Source organism: Pholis gunnellus, assembly GCF_910591455.1.
Source record: "Pholis gunnellus genome assembly, chromosome: 5".
Lineage (NCBI taxonomy): Eukaryota > Metazoa > Chordata > Actinopteri > Perciformes > Pholidae > Pholis > Pholis gunnellus.
Window position 1 is genome coordinate 1,750,929 of NC_136531.1, and position 22,616 is coordinate 1,773,544.

Genomic DNA, 22,616 nt, shown 5'->3' on the forward strand with positions numbered 1-22,616 from the left:
TTCTGCCCTGGATTGTGCTGGACGTACTTTGAAAAAAACGATCGTAAACATCCTCAAGCCGTGTTTTGCATCGCTGCATGAAATGTTCGTACAGACTTTGAAACCTTTTCCAATTGAATGCAGGAGCCAACCCTGTGCTCTGACCTTTTGATCTGTGACCCTGCGATGAACTGCACTCCTAATGCCACCATCACGCCACAGCTGGACCTAGTCCTGAGCCCAGGGGCCGGAAATGGAGGGTCCCAGGAGAGCGGCGGCGGAGGCGGCGGCGGGGGCCTCTGGGTGACGTTCCTGCTCGGTGCCACGCTGATGATCATGTGCGCCATGGGCGTGGTGGGCAACACGTACACGCTCATCATCACCCGCTCGGCCGCTTTGCGCCGGACAGGTTCCATGTACGTTTACATCGTCAACTTGGCTCTGGCAGACCTGCTCTACCTCTCCACCATCCCCTTCGTGGTCTGCACCTACTTCGCCCACGACTGGCTGTTCGGCGAGGCCGGCTGTCGCATCCTGCTGAGCCTCGACCTCCTCACCATGCATGCCAGCGTCTTCATTCTGGTGGCCATGAGCCTGGAACGCTACCGCGCCGTGGCGAGACCCTTCAGCGCGCACAGGTCCTCGTCCCGTAAGCGAAGGCTGGCGGCGGGGATTATCTGGGGGTTGTCCTTCTTGCTAACGCTTCCCATGATGGTGATGATCCGACTCAGCGAGGGCAAACCGAGCGCGGCCGGTTTGGTGAAGAGGATCTGCTTCCCTACCTGGACCCCTGAGGCCTTCAAGGCTTATCTCACCGTCCTGTTTCTAACAAGTGTTCTAGTTCCTGGATTGGTAATCGTCGGGCTGTATGTGGGGCTGGCCAGCCGCTACTGGGTCGTGCAGGCTAGTTTAGGAGGCAGCAGCCGGTCCGCCCGGCGGAGAGGACTCAAACAAAAAGTCGTGTCAATGATCTTTTGCATTGTTGTGGCCTACTGGGCTTGTTTCTTGCCTTTCTGGGGGTGGCAGCTAGCCAAACTGTTCTCTCCAGAGTCCCTGAAGTCTTTCTCTCCAGCCGCTCATAATTACGTGAATTTCTTCGTCACGTGCCTGACCTACGGGAACAGCTGCATCAATCCGTTCCTTTACACTCTTCTGACCCGGAACTATAAAGATTACTTGGCCCAGAAAGGTCAGTCTGTGGGTTCGAGCAGGGCCGACCACGCGTCAGCTGTGACGACGCCGCTGCAGGAGCTCTCGTTGACGAATAAATGATGACTGAGCGACAAGACGTTGTGCTGCTCATCAGCCGGAGAGAGGACTTTTTTTGTAGTAGTGATTGTGTACAAAAGTGGAAATTATTTGTGAGATGATTGATATCTCAGGTGGCATTTTCTACAAACTTTGTCGATGCTGCAAACATATTCGGTGTGATGCGACACAGTTCCTGCTCTGTTTAACCGGAGCTGTGAAGGATCCAGAGAAACTCTGCAGCAGGTGGATGTTTGCTGACATGAAAGTCTGACTGCAAGTCTTCTGGTTGTTCTGTATTATAATCTAATACTTATCCCCGCATACAGTACAAATGCCTGTCTAACAATCTCCATATCATGACATATATTAGAAAGAATCTATAAAACTACTGATATTTGGGTTCAAATGTGAGTTAAAAAGGTTTCACTTAGCTTTGAAAAAGTTATAATATGGAAAATATTCTACTGGTGGCAAGAATTCATCGTGTCACTTCTATACTTCACAATTGCTCTGAACATTGTGATAATTGTAACAAATTAAATGTTAACTGCTTCATTTTTTTTTTCCTTCACTCGTCTATTTGCCATCCAGGTGACACACACACACATAAACACACACATGTAAAGGATGATTTCATCTACTCTGTGGGAATGTGGTCGCACCGTGCCACATTCCTCAGCCTCGAGCCGCGGCTTCTTGGAGTCCTCCTGCAAATTGCCTCTGCGTGAATGCACTTCATCTCTCCTCTGTCGTACACGGTCCCTCCTTTTTTCATCGTCCTGTTTTATCCTCTATAATCTGCTCTTCACTTACAGTCGCTGCAGTAGATTATTCACATTCAGGATCAATTTACAGCTCAGTTCACATTTTTCCTTTTTTAAATTTCTTTTCTGAAACGTTAGCATCTAATGGTAACTATGAAATACAGACACCAAGTAGTGCATCAAACACCTAAATGTGTGTTTTAGATGTTTTTTAGTCTGAAAAAAGAGGTTATGGGAGCAGAATAGACCAACATCTCTATAACTGACAGGTCTCGCTTTAATCTCTTTTTAGTTGTAATGTGATCTCAAACTTCCCCGTCCTCTATGAACACCTCCACTAAAGGGAAAACCTGCATGAATCTGAACATCGCTGCTCACTCTGTGGTCAAACAGTCAAAATATGAAGGAGTACCTTTTTGTTGTTGATTTTTTTACATGTCTGTTTCATGAATGTCGCATGTAGAGTTAAGAGAACACACATTTGTGGATTATTGGAGGTTATTAGTGTGTGTTGGAGAGTGAGAGAAATAGACAGAGACACTTTTCTTTTCTTCTCAGTATTTATGAACAGACCCAGTGACGGATGAGACGTCGAGCAGACACAGTGAGCTAAGACGTGCTGTGGCTCCCTCTTTAGGTCATTTCATCTCATTACAGCGTCGGCACTGCTTGTTGGTTTGAACCTCGAGTGTTATTCTTACCACACGCCTCAGCTGGAGAAAAGAGGAATTACCAGGTCTGGGTTCAACAGACTATTAAAGCAACACACACACACACACACACACACACACGAGGTGGACAGGTCAAGGGTCAAGAACTTCTACTTGATCTTGATGCCGATGATCCTCGCTTCACCGCTGACGTCAAAGTGCTTGTACTTGACGTCTCCCAGTCGGTTGGGGAAGTTCAGCATGGAGCCATCAGGAAGCTTGATGTAAAACTGCTCGTTGTTGAAGTTGATGTGAAACTGTAGAGGACAAAGAGAGACCGTGTCACGTTTCAGTTGATTTCATACATTGAAAAAAGATAAGAGGACGTAAAAAGAATGACTGAGATAGATAATCTCTCTCTCTCTCAGCGGCTCTTTAGCTTTATGAGCCCATAAAGCCCCACGTGATTGGACAGCTTCAGCGTCTGTCGACTGAACAGTGTTGCAGCACAGACACCAAGCCCAGAATTAATAACCTCTTTATGGCCAAAGACATCACGGAGTTTGAGCTTGAGCCAAATGACTACAATAAATACAGCAACACTAATTTGCCAACGGTCTTCAAAAGAATAAGCTTTAACATACAGCGGGTCTGTGTGTGAACTTTAATCACCTCCAGAAGCCGCTTTGGGCCTTTATTGTCTCAACAATGATAAAAACCAGAAGAATGCAACGTGATTCTACGCCTGACTTCGTATTTGGAATGAGATATTTTGTCATTTCAGTTGGTGCAGAATTCGATGTAAAAAGATTAAAGTGATGAAAGCTAAAACGCTTTCTGGAGCACAATTCAAAGGCGGGACCACGTCTGTCTTTTCTTTGGAGATATTGATTGTGTGAACTTTGTTTTACTCTTGAATTAAACAGAAGTGGCTTAAAGTACGACTGTCTAACCTCTGAAAGCAGAAATAACTTGTTCTTCCTCTCACAAACCTGCCTCAGTTGAAACATACGAGGTTTTGCTGCTACAACCTTTCTTGGTCGTAGTATGAGTAGGTTTTATGTTTTATTTTGAAAACCTTTCCCTGGGGGGGAGACAAGCCGTTAAAAAGTGTGTGACGTCATCAAAATGTAAAGTCTACGGGCCGAGCGGGAGGAACCCAGCTGCTCATGGTCAGCGGGCCCCAGACCCCGAAAGTAAACCCGGAAGTTAGAAAACTTATTGGAAATATGAGCCAAGCGAGCAATTCTCATTGGACTGAATATGCATCTTGGGGTCCGATATCTAGTTCTTACTATACTTCCACGTCCTGAACCAAACCAATCGTTTCCCAACGTTATCCACGTGTCATTGTGCGTTTCTGCGAGCGTGATACAAGGCCGATGTGAGACCTATCTACGAGGTATCTTTGGTTCAGAAACATTCAACGTATCTGTGGTCTGTCGGCTGAGTCGTTGGTATCGAGGCTTAACTGAATTATGTGAGATAACAGACTATTCTTGACTCCCTCGCGCTCTCCCAACACACCTTGCATTCCTCCCCACGCACGAAGGGGAAGTTTCCCTCGCGGTGCTCGTCGCCCCAGCTTCCCCCAGATAAGGAGTTGAAGACGATGGTGTTGGCGTCACCGCCGCAGTCGAAGCGGGGGTTGAAGTGCATCGCGATGTTCTCAGAGTCGTGGCCGATGTTGATGGCAAAGCTGCAAAGGAGGCAGGAACACAGAGGTCAAAAGGGTGCAATGAAAACGGGAAGAAGTGGGTTAAACATTAACCTTTGATGCCGCGGCAGCTTCCTCTTGATTAATCGTAACCAAATCCAGAATCATTGACTACTTGATCCCTTTGAGGGGAACTTACGAACTGCAGTCGTCCTTGGGCTTGATGCGGATCTTGAACTCTTGCCCCTCCTTGAATGTCATGTCTGTGACTTTCTGCAAAGAGAGAAGACAAAGAGGAAACATGGGAACTGGATGGATGGATGGCGTCATAACTAAAATGACCGTTATAGATTTGAATTGAACTTCACTTCACACGGAATATTGACGATTGAGGAAACAACTTGTACATGAGAAAATGAGCCAAACGAGTTGTCCTTTTCATTTTATTACAACTCGATACTTTAGATCAGACCAACAATCTGAGGAGGGAGGAGAGATTTTACAAGACGTCGGGCTGAATGTGAACTATTCGCTCTGTTGCTCATGTTCATCCTTCTGCATTAAAAACGGCCTATTTTGTCGGTGAAACTAAGTTGCGCTGACATTTCGCTCAGAAGAGCCGAGCAGAAGACATTTCATCAACATACTTTAGAGACAAACGACGTCGATGGAGCTCTTCTCTTAGCTGTTGATGATCAACCAGAGTGGATCAATGCCATCGGCTGTAAAAGTACAGGAACAGGAAGGCGCCGTATTTGTTCCTCGACATGTGGTCGTCGTACATGGACAATAAAACCATAAAAAGACGCCTCCGCATCAACCTTCTGCCACAGTAGACCTACAGACACTAGATAGATATATACGTGTACCACACCTCTGTAAAGGATCTGCTGGGCATCACCTGATATGAGTTGCTCATGAACTTCAATATCCTGACCCCCAATAAACCTGCACGACACCTATAGATACCTTACACTATATCCAGTCAGGCCTCATCCCTTATCTCAGATCAATACCGGTTCATCATTGACTGCACAGGCCGGATGTTGGAGAATAATTAAGTTCAGTGACGCTGTATTAATCCCTGCAGGGGGTTTGAGTCACACTAACTATTTAGGAGCAGTGTGCAACATCCCAGACATATTAGATCTTACAATGCATGCATATTCTCACAGGGATTCAAGAGGCTGAGGACTTTCTACAGCTGAGCCATTTAGATTTGATGTGTAGAAGCGTCACTTCGGATTATGGGAAGCAAAGCACTTCCTGAGCACAAACATATGTACATGTTAGATTTGTAGGTAAGTTTTGATCTACACATCTTTGACACTCTGTACACGTGAGAAATTGTCACATGTCCCTCTGAAATGAATGTTAATGATTAACAAGATACAAGATAATAGAAAAGAATAACTAAACCTGAAAAAGTAGACGGACACGACCGATCGCTTGAGTTCAAAATATAGTGAATAAGTGTTAACAAACACAAACCTCTTTAAAAATGGACCACTTCTACCTTAAAGAAAGCTAAACAATAAGACATACAGCATCTCTTAGAAATATAATGTAGCACATCAAACATTAAATCAAAGACTTCGGCTGTAAAAGTTGGAGACATTTGAGGAGAAAGCTTCTTGTTCTGAGCTTGGTATAAAGACATAACTGAGATAAGGAGCAACAAGATCAATGAATGCAGGTGTGTGTCCGTGTGGAGGATGAAGAACTCTCCTGTGAATGAAGCTTACCATCTTGGCTGTCTTCAGTGGGTTGTGCCTTCAATGACAAAGCTCTGCAGGCAGGTGAGTGCTTTATATAGGAGTGGTGACGCTTGGGAGGAAGCAACCAACAAGGAAAGGGCTGTGAAGAAAGAACGAAAGAGACCAATCGCACAGGTCGATATTTGACCCTAAATGGAACTAATTATTGTTCAGCTTCATGTTACAGGATGCTGGCGGTTTTGGATCGTCACTCAAAAGAACACGTATTAAGTGGCATTGTTTTTGTTCACTCTGTCACAATCACTGGCTACTCATTGACTCACGTTCGTCAGTTGGTTACCTGCACTGCATGTTTGTGATAAAGTAGATGCCTTGACTTCTGGGGGCCTGTGAGACCATTTTTGATAGTGTTGCTGTGAAATATTCAATATATTTGATGCTGTCGATGACTGACTTTTGAGAGAGAAGTGGCTGTTGTGTATTGTGGTGGAAAATAATCTTTTTTAACCTTTAAGAAATAATCGAGATGAGAAACCTCTTAAAATATAAAAACGTGTTTATTGAACAGACACTAATAATAATTCAGCTGAATGGTTCAGAGGAACAACAATGAATAGACGAAACAGAGTATATATGCACATTATCTCGTCTCCCTTCGCAGATGTCGTCCTCCTCTGTCTGCCGACGCCTCCACCAAGGCCACGTTCCCGGCCTTGGTGGTGTATTTTCATGTGAAGAGGGTTAAGTGGTGAGATCAGGATGACACTACAGGAAGCCAGACGTGCTAAAATACCTTCGATATGAGATCATTTATTATTAGGTTTTAAATGAGTCCGGTTGGCCTCGTCTGCATATATGCAGGTTTAATTAAGCGATACAAGTTATATCTAAAAGAACGATGTGATACATTTCCACAACAGTTTGCCTCATTGTATACTGTGATATAATAACAATGAGTTAATTTGATCCCTATTTGGAAACTGACTGCGGGAGCAAATACGCTGTAAAAGCACAATAAATATATAGTACATATATAAATACAAATGCGTAGAAAAATTAAATGAAACAAACTAAAGATACAATCTGTTTGTATAAGAATATGTCAGAGCCGTTATGAAAAAGTAATATCATACTACTGTGTTGATATTTAAATAGCAGATACCTAAATAGAACATCGTATTTATGAACAATGTATGCAGTATACACATTCATGTTTTGTATCGGTGTGAATATTTGTAATGTCCAAATTGCAAAGCATGATGTGGAACATATACGTTGCTATGCACATACATAATTATCATCATGAGTTTCACATTTAAATAATATGCAAACAAAACTGGAACCGGGGAAAGGAAAGATGAAAGGGGAAAACACGCGACCAAATCTTCTTTTATTGCATGGCCGGCATGTATTCACAGAAGAATGCTCTTTTTCACTTGCTGTACATGTGCATTTAATGGCACTTATAAAAGTATTAATCTACTATCAGCATTTCCTCTTCTGTTCAACTGGTACATTTATTCATTTCAGTACAGGTTGACTTTCTCTTGGCAGAGATGATTAATCAATTCATTCATTGTTTTATTTTCATTCGTGTGTCATACCTACATTTATTCAGAATAATCCTAATTTTCAAGTTATTTAGTATGAATATGTCATGCAGAGCGCGTGTGGATTTCAGTGTCTCAAAGTAGGTCAGGATTTCACGGAGCAACCACGCTGACGTGTGGGACACGTCATCAACGTGAGCGTTACTTTGAGTAGTGTAGCCAATCTCCGGTCTCTATTCCATGGTGGGCGTGTCGTATATTCAGTGGCCAGAAACCCGAAGCTAACCAGAATATAAACTAAGTTAGCTTTGTCAGCTAGTTAGCAACTTTTGGTACGTCTTCATTTCATAACGGATTTAAATATCTAGTTCGGGATTCGCATGTCTAAAAGTTTAAACACGTAGTCGACGGCTATGGCGATTATTGTTTTTAATGTGCTCCTCATTCTAAGAGGGTTTGGTTATGTTTGGTTAGCATAAGCTAGCTAGCTAGCTGTGGTAAACAACCCTTTAACTCTATGTGTCTTTGCTAATGGCTAAAGGCTAGCTAGCGTAGCCCAACGAATGAGATACGTTTGTTTATTTATTTTTTGTTTTGTTTTTATCCCTCTATAGAAATGGCGTCGTTAACGGCGACAGAACCAGCGGCATCATGCCCGAGTGCAATACCGGCGTTGGAGTCCATAGTGCCCGCTTGCATGTTTGCACCGGACCGGGGATGTGCCGACGATCCATCCGGCGCGGAGGGCTCTGAAGACGGCGAGGGTGCAAACTGCGAGTCCGAGGATCATTTAGACTTAAGCAACAAGGTGGGCCTCACTGTGAATTTGTTTATATTAAAAACAAATATATAACATTCCTCTATAATATTATAATACATAAATATATCAGTATATATTTATATATTATAATATTATTAATTACATATAATTAAATATATAATATTAATATATTTATATATATTATTTACATATTATATACTGAAAACATAATAATAATATATTAATATTACGACATTCCTGTTGCCTGAAAAGCCACATAAAGCAGTTTGGACTGGCTGTACAAAAACGTCAGAAAGTAATAATAATAATAACTTTATTTATTTACAGCACCTTTAAAAACAGTTTATAAAGTGCTTTGACAGAAAAAGTAGCAAAAGGCAATAATAACAATAACAAAGTTCAGTGAGACAGTCGATACGATAAAAACAAACTAAGAAATAAATAAAATTATATATATATATATATATATATATATATATTTAGTACATTTATTTTGTAAAATCAACAAATAAAAATAAAACAGAAAAGTGACGACATCACATAAAAGCCAGTCTGTAAAAAGTGTTTTAAGAAGTGATTTAACAGAGATTACTGAGTAAGTTGCACTACGTACGTATAACTGCGTCCAGCCGTTGGCTTTATCGACTGTACGTGAAAACTTTGCAGAGCTGAATTTTCAAAACACAACTCTTGCCGAGCACATGGCCTTAAAACAAAAGCTAGCCTTTGTTTTAATGTGCTTTACTTGTCGAAGACACCCACATGAGACTCGTGTGTTTGCTCTTGTTAAGTCTGTCTCTGTATGTCTCTGCCTCTTCAGATGGTTCTAGTGAGTCCATCGGGGCAACAGTATGATTCATTACTCCGGCACCTGAGGCAGCAGATCGACGAGGGCTGCGGAGAGACCATCTATGTGGTCGGGATGGGTTCAGGTAAGGGTGACTACACGCGAGCATACACCTGGTTCCATCGAACAGACATCATTCAATCTTCGTCTTTAGTTTATTATTTACACGAGTGTGTGTGTGTGTGTGTCAAATAAAACCGTCGTAAGTTAGAAAGTCTTGCTTAAAGATTAAAGACTTGCTTTAAATCTCACTTACAAGAGTGTAGAGACTCAGAAGCGACACATTCACTGCATGAAATGTGCTGTAAGTGGGTCACAGCTGAAAGCTTCCGGTGGTAGATTCAGAAGAGAAAGTGAAGTTATCCTAGAACACCTGTACTGACGCTGCACTGGCCTCAAGCTTTCACAAACATTACATCAGCTTCTGCCATCACAGATGATCACATTTCATGTCCAAAACAAATGTCCTAAGATGGGTCGCAGTGTTCATTTCACGAATGAAAATGGTGCCAAAATATGTTCATAAGACCGGAGGGATTTGTCCGTATACTTAATAACGGTGTGTCTGCTGTGTGGTTTTCATTCTGAGCTCTTGAGTTATTTTTTGCCTGCTGCAGCAACACGTGTGACCCGTGTGGCCTGTTATTGGTGGGTCGTGTGAAAGGGGTGTCGGTTTCCCCCCCGTCAGCACGGGGAATGTCAGTAGTTCACTAGTTCATGTCTGTCTGGCCTACTGACCTGACTGTTGTTTCTGTTTGTTCAGCCCAATACAACCTGTTTATGTGGCCAGTTAGTGGAATGCTGTTGACATTGAGAGAACAGCAACAGTGAGCTACTTCAACCACAGTAGCTGGTGTGTAACGAGTTAGGGCCTAACGTAGGTTCCCTCACTGAGGGAGATCCACGCTGTAGTGTTTTAAAAACACACACCTCCTGTGTAGTAACCGCTGACCGTCTGCTCTCCTTGGATCGAGTCGTTTTGGCAGCCGTGGTGCTCACAGAAAAAAGGTTTTCTCATCTCGCTCCACACCCACAAAACCACCTGTTTATTTACTCTTTGTTTGACGGTATTTGTCCTCCTGGGTCACCGGCCTTTCATATAGCAGGTTACAAACATTCCCTTTACATCAGCGCTGACATTTACCAGACGCATCATTGCTCCGTGAGGCGGATCATTCTCTCTCCTGCAGTTACTCTCTCGTCTTCCTCCCTTGCTCCCTCTTTTTTGCCCTCCTCCTCGTCCATCCTCTCTCCTCTCTGTTTTAGACGGGGGCGACTACGGTCTGGACGAGAAGGACATGGAGGCGTCGGTGGCCACGGTGCGGTCGCTGTGTGAACAGATCGAGGCCGACCTGATCTTCCTGAGAGAGAGGACGGACACCGGCGGGAGGATTCGGGACTACCTCATCCGCCGGCGTGTGGGCGAGGAGGATTTCCTGGAAGTCAGGTAGAATTCAGAGGAAAAGTCTTATTTTTAGTTCATAATTAGCACCTTAACCGTATTCTGTGATGCACTGAAACCCGCAGTCCTCACTCTTCACCTTCTCCTCCCGGTTGTCTCCAGGGTGGCGGTGGTAGGGAACGTGGACGCGGGGAAGAGCACGCTGCTGGGGGTCTTGACCCACGGTGAGCTGGACAATGGCAGAGGCTTTGCTCGCCAGAAGCTCTTTAGACACAAACATGAAATGGAGAGTGGCAGGACCAGCAGTGTGGGCAATGATATCCTGGGTTTTGACCAGGAGGGACAGGTGAGCTTCTGCCAAACGCTCAGGACTTTACAGCATGAGCCACGGCAAGTGCTAAATGAAGACAGTGACAGCTCCTCTCCTAAAACGTTTGGATTAATTACCATACATCAAAAACGTACTAAATAACTGGCTTTGTTGGTTCCTCTGTGTTACAGAGATGTGACACAAAGCAACCAACGGTGCATCGTTAGACTGTACACTTGTTTCTGTTGCATGAGACCAGAACATAGACACATCTCACATTGTACAATATGCAAATGTTTATGGCGTTGGAGGGAAAAGAGGGACTTTCTTTACGCTGACAATCAAGGTTCACGGCCAAACTGACTTACTGTTCTATGTATTCAATACCAGCAGCAGAAACTGAGCTTTCCATTCAGATTTGATATCAGTTCAATGTGGAGAAATTAAAGAAATATATATATATATTCTGAACTGTTTTGTTACACTCTTGTGTAAATCATGTCCCGTTGTCTGCGTCGTCTCCTTCAGGTGGTGAACAAGCCAGACAGCCACGGCGGCGGCCTCGACTGGACCAAAATCTGCGAGAAGTCCTCAAAGGTCATCACCTTCATCGACCTGGCCGGCCACGAGAAGTACCTCAAGACCACCGTGTTCGGCATGACGGGACACCTGCCGGACTTCTGCATGCTCATGGTGAGAGAGGGTCGGGGAAGTGCCCCGTTGTTTTAAGTCTTTTGTTCATTTTCTTTTCCTTGTTCCGACGTCCTCGGCAAACCTAAAGCTTCGTTCACACACAGTAGAGACGTTTGTACTCTCTGTGCTGCTTTATTCTCCGAAACACCAGAAGACGTAGAAACTAAATGAACTGTGAGGAATCAAAAAGACAACGAGTGTAACGCATAGATATGTCTATAGACTGTAGGTGTAACCGGGAAAACACTGTAAACTAACCTCCACAATGACGAGGAGAGATCGTAGTCATCTGTAAACTCATATCTCGTATTCATAAACTACTTTATTACCGTTATACAAACCCTGTAAAGAAACAAGTCAAGTTTAATATCCTGTAAACTGTTTGATTTGGCTGCAAAATATATACTCACACGTAGATCTTTTAACACCTCCTGTTTCTCAAACATTTAAAAACGAATCGTCCTTCTTTGTACATCACTGTTTTTATCAGTGAACTATGAGCGGCAGTCACGCGATCGTGCTCCTCGCGCCAAGTCACAAATGTTCAGAGGTGCACGACCGAACACTTGCGACCACTCGCGGAGCTTCTCGCCGGCCGCGATCCCGTCATTTTCTGGCGTGTTTGTACTCACTACGGCGATCATTAAAGACACCCCTGCTCTGTTTCCCTGCTCCTCCTCCTCCTCCTCCTCCTCCTCCTCCTCCTCCTCCTCCTCCTCCTCCTCCTCTCTCTCGTCTCAGGTTGGCAGTAACGCCGGCATCGTTGGCATGACCAAAGAGCACCTGGGTCTGGCTCTGGCCCTGAACGTGCCCGTGTTTGTCGTGGTCACTAAGATAGACATGTGTCCAGCCAACATCCTGCAAGGTAAAGAGACAAACCTCACTGTTATACTCACACGCCCGTTGAAGCCGTATATATCTTTCTGGGATGGATTGTGTAACGCTTGACCACCTGCTCAAAGAAATGGAGGTTTCAGCATATCCCGTCTACTGCTTTAGCTCAGTTAAATCAAGACCATAGGAGCAAGACAACATCAAAAGATATATTGATTCTGTACAGTTTGTATTATTAGTTCCACTTTTGCCGTTTTGGGGCATTTTTCACTGCAGTGTAAAAGTCCTGGATTCTACAGTAACTCACTGTCGTCTCTCGAGGTACAATGTTGTAGACTGAGACTCTGGCCAGACCTTCTATATTTATATATATATATATATATATATATATATATATACAGTATATATATATATATATATAAATATACACACAGTTCACCTTTTAATAACCAGCATCACATCTCTGCACAGCCTCTGACAGAGTAAGATAAGTAACCGCACAGTAAGCAGTCCGGTATTAGTGAGAGTAATGTCTTGCACGGTAAATGAAGTACGTTCACACAGCAGTAATTACGTCAGTACTACCAACTTATCTGTTACATACTTGGCATTCTTTTGTTTAAAACTGTATAGACACCAGTTCCTTCCACACACTACAACGCTGTGTTTTAGTGACGATATGGTTATAAGGGTATGAAATGGGAGTTCTTCTTCCTAAAATATGATGAAATATTAGTGCTTCTGTCTCTCATGGAGGCCGACCTTTTCTCCAGTTTTTACTCCAGAAATCCATCTCCGTGTGAAGCATTTCACCGTTTTATATTATTATTATTTCTGTTGTGTCAGCCGTTTTTATTTTAGTTTTCGAGAACAACTCGTGTGATGAATGTTCTGTGGATTTGTCCGCAGAGACGCTAAAGCTGTTGCAGAGGTTATTAAAGTCACCGGGCTGCAGGAAAATCCCCGTGCTGGTCCAGAACACGGACGACGTCATCGTCACGGCCTCCAACTTCAGCTCTGAGAGGTGAGAAGAAGAAGAAGAAGAAGAAGAAAGATCCAAAGATGGAGAGCAGAAAGAAAATGTTTGATTCAAACAGGTTGTCTCACTGAGATCATAATGTGGAGAGAAGTGAGAAGAGTCCCGTCTTTTAAATCATCGAGTGAAATCAGAGATTCTAGTTTTTTGCTGCTCGTCCTATTAGTGAGGACCACAGTAGAAACCAGTTCAGACACGCGGTGCTTTCTTTGTGTTATCCTCAATCGATCCACAATTTGACTTTTCTCTTCTCCCCTCCCTCCCTCCCTCCCTCCCTCCCTCCCTCCCGGCAGGATGTGTCCAATTTTTCAAATCTCAAATGTGACGGGGGAGAACATGGAGCTGCTGAAGATGTTCCTCAACCTCCTCTCCTCCAGGACCAACTTCAACAACGACGAGCCGGCCGAGTTCCAGATAGACGACACATACTCGGTGCCGGTACGAAGTAGAAACACACGGATGCTTTTTCTCGCTCAAGTCTTTTTCTCTCTCCTGGCCGAGAGGCTGCTGAGTCGGTGGTAGAATTCGGTCCTTTTCTGGAGTTTGGCTTAATCTCAAATGGGTTTGAAACGTTTAACACCGGCCCAAACATACCGATCCTGACGGAGAGTCTCTATAGAAGTGTGTGTGATTGGTGGTTTTCTCTCTACAGGGGGTGGGCACGGTAGTTTCAGGGACTACGTTACGCGGAATGATACGACTGAACGACACGCTGCTCTTGGGCCCAGACCCGCTGGGCACCTTCATCCCCATCGCAGTCAAATCCATCCACCGCAAGAGGATGCCCGTCAAAGAGGTCCGCGGGGGACAGACGGCGTCCTTTGCCCTCAAAAAGGTTTGTGGCTGAACAACGGCTGTCGGAGAACATTTGAATGCTTCTTTTTGTAGACGACCGAGCACAAAGTTAAGTTTTGTTCTGAAACCTTCTGGTGTAATATGCATATGAATTAGTTTCCTAGCTTTAAAAATCATTTTTTTAATGTATGTAGATCCCAACGAGTGGGTTTTTAGGTGGTGTTGTGTCTCTTAGATCTGGATTTTTGGTTTCATCACTTCCCCAAACTTCATTGTTCTCTCCACCGGCTTCTCTCCCCGTGTCTCAGATCAAACGTTCGTCCATAAGGAAAGGCATGGTGATGGTTTCCCCAAAGCTGATGCCACAGGCCACCTGGGAGTTCGAGGCTGAGATTCTGGTGCTCCACCACCCCACCACGATATCCCCAAGATACCAGGCCATGGGTTGGTGTTCACTCTTGATATGCACCACTTTACGTAGCTCCTATGTGTCTCTGGTTCACCCTGAACCATTGCTCTCTCTCTCTCTCTCTCTCTCTCTCTCCGTTACACCAGTCCACTGTGGCAGCATCAGGCAGACGGCCACCATCCTGACCATGAACAAAGACTGTCTGCGGACGGGGGACAAGGCCGCGGTCCACTTCCGCTTCATCAAGACCCCCGAGTACCTGCACTGTGACCACAAGCTGGTGTTCAGGGAAGGACGCACCAAAGCTGTGGGCACCATCACCAAGGTACCGGAGCTTAATCAGAACTCGCTGTGTTTCCGCGTCGATTGTAAGGAAAAAGGAAAACGCACTTTCATTAATCCGCGCTTGTGATTTTCAGCTTCTCCAAGCGGTGAACACCCAGGCAGCTAAGGCCCAGCAGGCCAAGCTGCTGGCCAGCAAGAAGACCTTCAAAGAGGGCACGGCGGCCAACGAGGAGGCCGGATCGGCAGCGCGGCCGCCCAGTCCCAACGCAGCACAGCTACCGGTGAGTACCTGTATGGTGTGTAGTGCGTTACGACATGTCTCATGGTTATAGATCAGTTCATAACAGGCACGCGATGACAGAACTGATGACATGATGCAGGACGCCGAGGACTAAAACAAGAAGAGTTGCGTTGCCGTGAAAAAGATTGATTTGAAAAAGCTGCATTTTGCTCTTGTCTTAAGGGCGCTGTTCTTTATTTAACTTATTTCATTTATCATATTTAATAACCTCTTAATAATAAAGGAGACTATTTTTTTAACGCCGCCCCAATTTGGATCATTTTTTGCAACAAACTGAACTCTTGTTTTGAATGTTAAGTCATTTAAAATGCTGCTCGTTTCCTTTTCTTCCTGCTTCTGACTCTTTTAAATGTGTCGGTTCATTTCTCCTTCACTGTCCCGTCTCTTCCTGGTGTTCACGTTCACCCGTCTGTTCACCATCAGATCCTGCTTTCATCTCCCCTTCACAGTTCAAACTGTTCTTCTCCTTTTCTGCTCTGTGTGTTTTGACTTTAACGCTTCTCTTCTGCCGTGTCTCCTGCTCTTCCCTCTCTCTCTCTCTCTCTCTCTCTCTCTCTCTCTCTCCCTGTCTCGCTGCGTCAGACAGTGGCAGAGGAGGCGGCTCTGTGTAAAGACGGCAACAAAGAGAACAAGGTAACGGGTTCCCGCGCAGTCGCGAGACGGCTCCGCTTCTTCAGAACTCTTCCCTTCTGATGTTCTGAGAGGACGGGAACGTCCGCCTCAAAACACTGACATCAAATTCTATATTATTATTTTCCACTTTCACCGAGTTCAATCTTTTTAACATCAGCCCTGATCGGAACTAGTAAAGAGAAAAAGGCTCATTTCAGTGGAAAATAGTAAAATGACGTACGGTATTTTGACGTGAGGTTGTTTTTGTAACTAGTTCATCGATACCGTTTCTCCTTCGGGTCATAATCCACTCTCTAATATCTCTTTATGTTGCTGTGAAAAAATCTCAATTTATTTTGACGTTTCTCGACCAAAACAACATTTAAAAAGATGATGAGACGTCAGATTCTTGCAGATATCTGATCCAGTGTTTAAGGCTGCATCAGAGGCTTTTTTTTTCAGGTATAGAATAATCCAAGTCTTTACCTTCTTAACCTTCTAAGTTCAGACGAGTGAGACGTTGTGCTGCCCGTCTTCACGTTCTGCCCCGATGTCACGTGACGGCCGGCTCACTCTGCTGTTTCCCGTCTGTTTTTTTGCAGCTCAAGTCGGGAGGCGGAGGACGCCGGCGAGGCGGTCAGCGGCATCGAGGGAAAGGTCTGAACGCAGCAACGATCTCCACAGCGGTGCCTGCAGGAGCAGCAGGGACCGCCTGAACACATCGTCTCTTTTAGGGGGGGGGGGGGGGCTGCATGGCCCTCTAGTGGCTGTGTGCAAAGACTGAATGCCCAAGTTTCTTTAATATAAAACAATAATTCAACTATTTGCTTCCAGAAAGTGATTGATATTCCACATTAAGTTAATTTAAAACTTTATTTGTGTAGGTTTCTTTTTGAGTTTTTTGCAGTTCTGAAGTTAGTAGACTACCTTTACACAACCGTTTTCTATTAGCATACAAACTTCTTTTATAGCATTAAACGTTTCCCCCCCGGCCAGCAGAGGCATCAGTCACTTTCCCTGCCTGAACCTTTGACATAATATAATGCTTTGTTGTTGTTGCTGCTGCTCGTTTTCTTCTCCTCCACCTGACTTTCATCAGTGCGTCCTTTTCAGACGGCGTTGTAGAGTTTTACGTACCGCCACGTCGGTCACACCAAGAAGTTCTGTTCAGTAGAAAAACGTATTTCTTCTACAAAGCTCCTCGTCATTGAGACTAAAAGATAAGAGTCCATCTATGGAATTGACTGAACTGAAAGGTAATTAATGGTAATATTGGGTGTATTCATGTCCGTGACATGAAGCAAAACATTTAATAAATCGGGTTTTTGTTAGACGCTCGTTCGTAGCTCTAAAGCCGAGTTACTCCGCCGTTCTGTTGGGCGGCAGCTAAAATCATCGTCTGGAGATTTGCTTTCCCGGTGTTCTTAAAACATCTCGTCGTGGATAAAGAGCAAAACGTTCTCTCATCCTTTTGATGGCACATGGCCTACGTTTGATCCTGCTGCCATAGAAAGGTCCTTTTATCTGTCAGTTCTCCCTTTTGGAGCCCATGTTCATGCAGCTAAGAGAGAAGCCCAACATGCCCATGCTTTTTTTTTTTTATGTGTCGAAGTGGCTTCATCATGTGTAAAGACGGCACAGTCGCCTACTTAGTTTACCAGGAAATATCCCGATCCAGTCTGACCACTAAAAAATCCAGAAGCTGACAATCTCATGCACAAATCCCATCCAGCGGTGGTGTTGCACACCTTAAATGTCCGAAAGCCAAGTGAGAACATATTTAATTCATTATAAAAATGATGCAGCTGTGACTCGAGTGCACATTATCTCTTCCTACTCGATATAAATCAGAATGTGGCTGCAAACCAGATATTTCAAAGCTTCAAGGGGCAAAACTAAACATGTGTCAGACACAGGAAGTGAATGTGACCCGAGATAAAATCTCTTATATAAACTATATCAATAATTTACAGATATTTGATATGATTCAGTTTCAACTCCAGTAGTCCATCAGCCAAATAACCCTTTTGACAGAAACGGTGTAAAGCGGAGCAGAACGGACTCAAATCAACAGCAGGATGGTCAGAGCGGCGGCCATTTTTATGTGTACCGTTGCCACTGTGACCGTTGTAGCGCGCTAACTTTTACATAAACTAAACTGTCTGAAGGCAGGTCGCGAACATGCGTATGTCAGGTTTCGGCAGTAACGACAAACAAGCAGTGGAGTAACGTTACAAAGCGTAGAGAATAAATGAGTGACAACTTTGTACGGCTCACTTTCTGTAGCCGGTGTAGCATGAAAGCTTCGCGGAATTACCAAGCTAGCTAGCGTACAGCTGGCTAGTAAGCTAGCTTGCTTGCTCATTTCGCCATGCTGTAATGCAAAAGCAGGCTGGAGTCTTAGCGGTCCTTCTGCCTCACTTCTAGCCGCTCCAGAGGACAAGCTAACTATAGCTAGCCGAACACTTGACGCCCCAGTAGTCCATTCCGCTCCTATTCTATTTCTGTGGTCTAAACACAGCAGCCAGTGGTGCCCACGCAGTGTATAAGTTAACAATGCAAGTCACCTTAGATGGTCTCTACTAAGCTAACACAAACCATTGACCACATCCAGCTGAGCTAAAAGTAAACGAGTTGCCACATTGTATTGCAACGGACTACTACAACCTTTGGTTTGCGGTTTCTCTGGTTTTATCTAAATGTTTGAAGTTTAACTGAGAAGTGTTGTTGGGATTTACAGTTTCAAGTTTTCTTCTTCAAGCGCCCCAAAGTCCTCTCACACACATTATGGTTTCACGCTGGTCAGTCTGTTCTGAATTCCCCGTTTTTATAAAGATCACAAACATACTGAACTGCCACATTATTAGACCTTTATCTTTTGCTGAAGAGACATGTTTTGTTTGTATGTACAAAAATACAACGTTGTGCAGAGGAACTAAGGATGAGAATATTATGCCATTTAAATTTTAAGTGGTGCCAGTTTGTGTTGTAAATCCTTTTAAATAAAGATGTTATAGAAAAGTGACACGTGGATCATACTTGCTTTTTTTTTTACATATGAGACATTAAAGATGATTTGCAAATCGAGTCTAACAGGATTGAGCTGTTTGTGTAATTTAGATTTACTTTGCAGATCAGATGCTTACTTACATGCCATCGTTCTCCGACTAGCATTCTACATTTGCTTGCAGATGCTGTTTGACCTCCTTTATTATATTGCTGGTTGTTTACAAGGCAAATATACATTTCATACCCAAAGTCCTTTACAGATTACACAGAAAACAAATGATTAAAAAAAAAACTATCAGCAAGCAAAAACTGAACAGCGATGCACACCTAAATACAACAATTAAACAAGTTAAATTAAAAGCAGTGGGAAACGGGGAGTTCTTCATCTTGGATTTATAAGCAGTCAGCGTCATCTAAAGCAGAGCTCTTCTGGGAACAGCCAGTAATCCGGATCCGGCTGGACAGAGAGGTCCTCGAGGCTCCTGCTGGATCAGGAGATGTGACGAGTATCTTAAGACCTGAACCGTGATTTATGACAAGTCGATTCTTTGAGAAACAACACACTCAAACTCAATCGACATGATCAACAGGAGACGTATGGGTTCGATACTGCAGCTTTGTTATTAGTGGAGTCTTATAATCACCAACAGGAAGCTGTGGAGAGAGATTTTAAATCGCTTTCACATCAACGCTCACACAAACAACAATTTTACGGCTTCGGGACTCCGGATAACGACAGCTCACCGTCGATGCAAAGGACTTTCAATCAAATCCGTTCAATAGTTCAGAAAGAGTCACCCTTCCAGTCATAATTGTTCTCAAACACCCTTTGGCTTTAATGCGGTTGTCTGTAACAACTGATTGCTTCGCTAACGTTTCAATCAAAGCCTCCCTCTGTGAATCTCGGTGTTCGGCTCATTTTCGCAGTCGGCGTTCGGCTCATATGGAAATGGTCTGCGATGCGGAGCCCCGGGAGCAATGAGCGACTTGATGAATGCAGGTTGCGGCAATTCTAGTTTGCACTCTTTTAACAGTTTATGAAAGTATTAAAAAAAAAAAAAGCATACCACCGGCACCGGGATTCTGTTCGAGACGAAAAAGCAGTGAAGGTGAATACACAAAAGGGAGGTATGGGAATAAACAAACACCACGTCTCTGTCTGATTCTGTTAGCCGACAGGCTGTCAGTGAGGGGCCTCATCGCTGAGTCAGCAGGACTGAGTGGGCCGAGTCGCTGGCACAATGTGCAGAGTCATTGTTTCCTCTCAGGCGTGATATGAAGGGACTTTATTATTGCTTTAGTTATTATTATTCCTCAAAGGGCAAAGATGTATTCAATTGTGATGCGACCCAGCGTCACGCGCACATTTTGTCAAGCGCAGACTGGGCAGTCAGCGACTTTGGTGTCCAGAGTTAATCTATACATATATATACATTTCATGCATGTATTAAGAAATATTAGACTATTTAATGAAATACTGTGGCTTTTTAGGACTCACAATTTTATGACATATTATACAATGACTTTATGACTTTTTTGAAAAGTATCTCTTATCGACTTATGGGATACTATTCAATAGTTGTATTAAATTTTGGAACATATATTAGGACTTTCTTCTAAATTTCTATTGCACACTATACTATGATTTTTTGTGACCCTTTTATAACATACTATACATTTTTTCAACTTTATATGACATTATTTGACATATAGGTCAGTGGCGGGCCGTCAGGGCCTGCAAAGCCTTCTCTGCTGGCCTAAACAGAATCACAAAGTTATAGCTATTTTATAATTTAATATTTTTTCTTAAATACATTACATTTTTTCTCATATGTATTATAATTTATAAAAATATTTTTCCCATTATCTTATTTTCTCATTGCACAGCTACTGTGCTCCTCAGTTGCTCTGCTTCCAGTGCAGCTTGTTTTAAGTAGAGCTGTTATCCAATCAGATTTCACCTCTGTGTCTCTAGGTAGAAGAGAGGCCCCAGCCTGCAGACTCACCCAGTGCTTCCATGTGCAGTTTAAGTTGAATGGGGACGATATTGTTGATTGACATAGTCTTCAACCAATCAGATCTTTAGTTTGAGATTCATGGACGCACCAGAGCGGTTTGCAGGCCTACAGTTACGTCAGCATTACTGCAGCTCTGAGTCCAGATGCCTCTCTCCCGCAAGGTGCAGAGTGTGCTGTGATTGGTCAGTGGGCGGGCACGTGACTATGTGCCCGCGAAACATAATGCTAGCTAGCAGAGCTTTGGTTGTAGCAGACAGAGTTCAAGTGGAAATATTTGAAAGACATTTTACCTAGCTTTGTTTTTTTAACATGAAATGGCGGAAGGAGGAGAAACGGATTTAGTGGCGGAGTTACTGGGAACGCTTTTCTCAAGAAGGACATTTCTGAACAAACTGGACAGTAAGAAACGACCCCACAGCTAGCAGCCCTGACCAGCCAGGAAAAGGATTTGTATGCAGTGTCGGAGAAGCGTTGCACATGTTATGGCTGGGAATGTGTTTCATTTTAACTGAGCGTCGGTACTTTTGGAGAGACTCGAGTGGATCTACAACTCAACGACCACGTTCGCAGGGAAACAGCTCCACAACCGCGGCCCGCCCTTCGCCGGTCCACGGCCGAAGACGACCACCGACCGGCGGAAGACTGACGACGACCCGCGAAATACAACTGTGGAGGCTCGACTGGCATCGATGAATGGAGAAGGACTTCTTACTGGAACTGATGTACTGGGATTAAACTCTTTGTCAACAAAGAAAGGAGGATAGACAGCATTTGGTAAGTGAGCTTCGTTTGTTTACCTCTACTGTTCATTTGTCTATCGTGGCGTTTTTATGAATAATATTTGAATGGCTCGTGCTCGTGTGGTGGAATGCGTGGATCCGCTGCAGGTCTGCTGGATTGATTTGTTGCTTTGTTGTCATACGAATATATGCGACTGCTCTTGTGAGTTTGTCATTGTGTTACATTGATTTGGACTGTATTGTCCGTTAATGACGCAGCGTCCCGTCATGCTCGTATTCATGTATCTGCACTCTGCATTTCGTGTTTTGTATGCTAGGTGTTGAGCTTCATGTTGCATTTTATTTCATTTGTCAAATGTTGTTGTTATGTGAATATGCGGCTTTTACACGAAACAAATAATAACCCGTAGCTGTGACGTCATAATGAGGATATTAGAAGTGTAGAACAGCACTGAAGGCCCAGGTATAAAATCCACGGCCCACCACTGGGTTAAAGTGACCAAATGGTTGATAACTATGACGTGAATAACTATTATATTCCATGTATTCATTTGTACATCTGTATCGTTATTTTTTTCAGTTTAAATGTAAAATCGGATGCTTAAGATACCAACAACCTGGCCAGTAGAATGCAATAATCTTAATTTATTATAAATACTTATTTTGTAAATGTGTTTTGTATGTGTTAGGCTCTGTAGACACTCTGAGGGAGACTTGTCAAAGACTTTAGTGATAATGAATAGTATATAAATATATATATATATATTTACAAATATGTGGTGGCGTTAAAAAATACTGTTAAAAATACATTTAACCACTTTGAAAAGTTATTGAACAAATGAGACTCATTCAAACACATTGTTCCACACTCAGAAATGTGCTTTACATCCAATTTGAAAAGACTTATTTGTCGTTGACCCGAGTGTTTGTTCTGTGATTTAACGATCCAACAGAAGTATTGAGATAAAGCACATC

General features: G+C 43.6%; 3 protein-coding genes across 4 annotated transcripts; 2 read left to right on the top strand and 1 right to left on the bottom strand.

Annotated features, from left to right (window-relative positions):
* Positions 1-165: 165 nt before the first annotated feature.
* Positions 166-1,251, top strand: uts2r4 (urotensin-2 receptor 4; the record flags this gene model as incomplete). The annotated part of the gene is made up of 1 exon (XM_079159765.1): positions 166-1,251. One exon carries the CDS (start codon positions 166-168, stop codon positions 1,249-1,251), a length of 1,086 nt encoding a protein of 361 aa, XP_079015891.1.
* Positions 1,252-2,530: 1,279 nt separating this feature from the next.
* On the bottom strand, positions 2,531-6,128 carry lgals2b (lectin, galactoside-binding, soluble, 2b). Its single transcript, XM_079158738.1, has 4 exons — positions 6,047-6,128; positions 4,501-4,574; positions 4,172-4,343; positions 2,531-2,961 (listed from the first exon to the last, which is right to left on the bottom strand). Exons 1-4 carry the CDS (start codon positions 6,047-6,049, stop codon positions 2,815-2,817), a joined length of 396 nt encoding a protein of 131 aa, XP_079014864.1. The 5' UTR covers positions 6,050-6,128; the 3' UTR covers positions 2,531-2,814.
* Positions 6,129-7,838: 1,710 nt separating this feature from the next.
* Positions 7,839-18,886, top strand: gtpbp1l (GTP binding protein 1, like). 2 transcript variants are annotated; one of them, XM_079160267.1, is made up of 15 exons: positions 7,839-7,901; positions 8,184-8,377; positions 9,171-9,282; positions 10,464-10,644; positions 10,762-10,945; positions 11,438-11,602; positions 12,344-12,467; positions 13,346-13,460; positions 13,766-13,910; positions 14,125-14,307; positions 14,576-14,711; positions 14,823-15,001; positions 15,096-15,242; positions 15,845-15,895; positions 16,477-18,886. In XM_079160267.1, the coding sequence occupies exons 2-15, from the start codon at positions 8,186-8,188 to the stop codon at positions 16,588-16,590; spliced, it is 2,028 nt and encodes a 675-aa protein (XP_079016393.1). In that variant the 5' UTR covers positions 7,839-7,901; positions 8,184-8,185; the 3' UTR covers positions 16,591-18,886. The 2 variants fall into 2 exon arrangements, with proteins under 2 accessions (XP_079016393.1, XP_079016394.1); XM_079160268.1 differs by lacking the exon at positions 15,845-15,895.
* Positions 18,887-22,616: the final 3,730 nt, after the last annotated feature.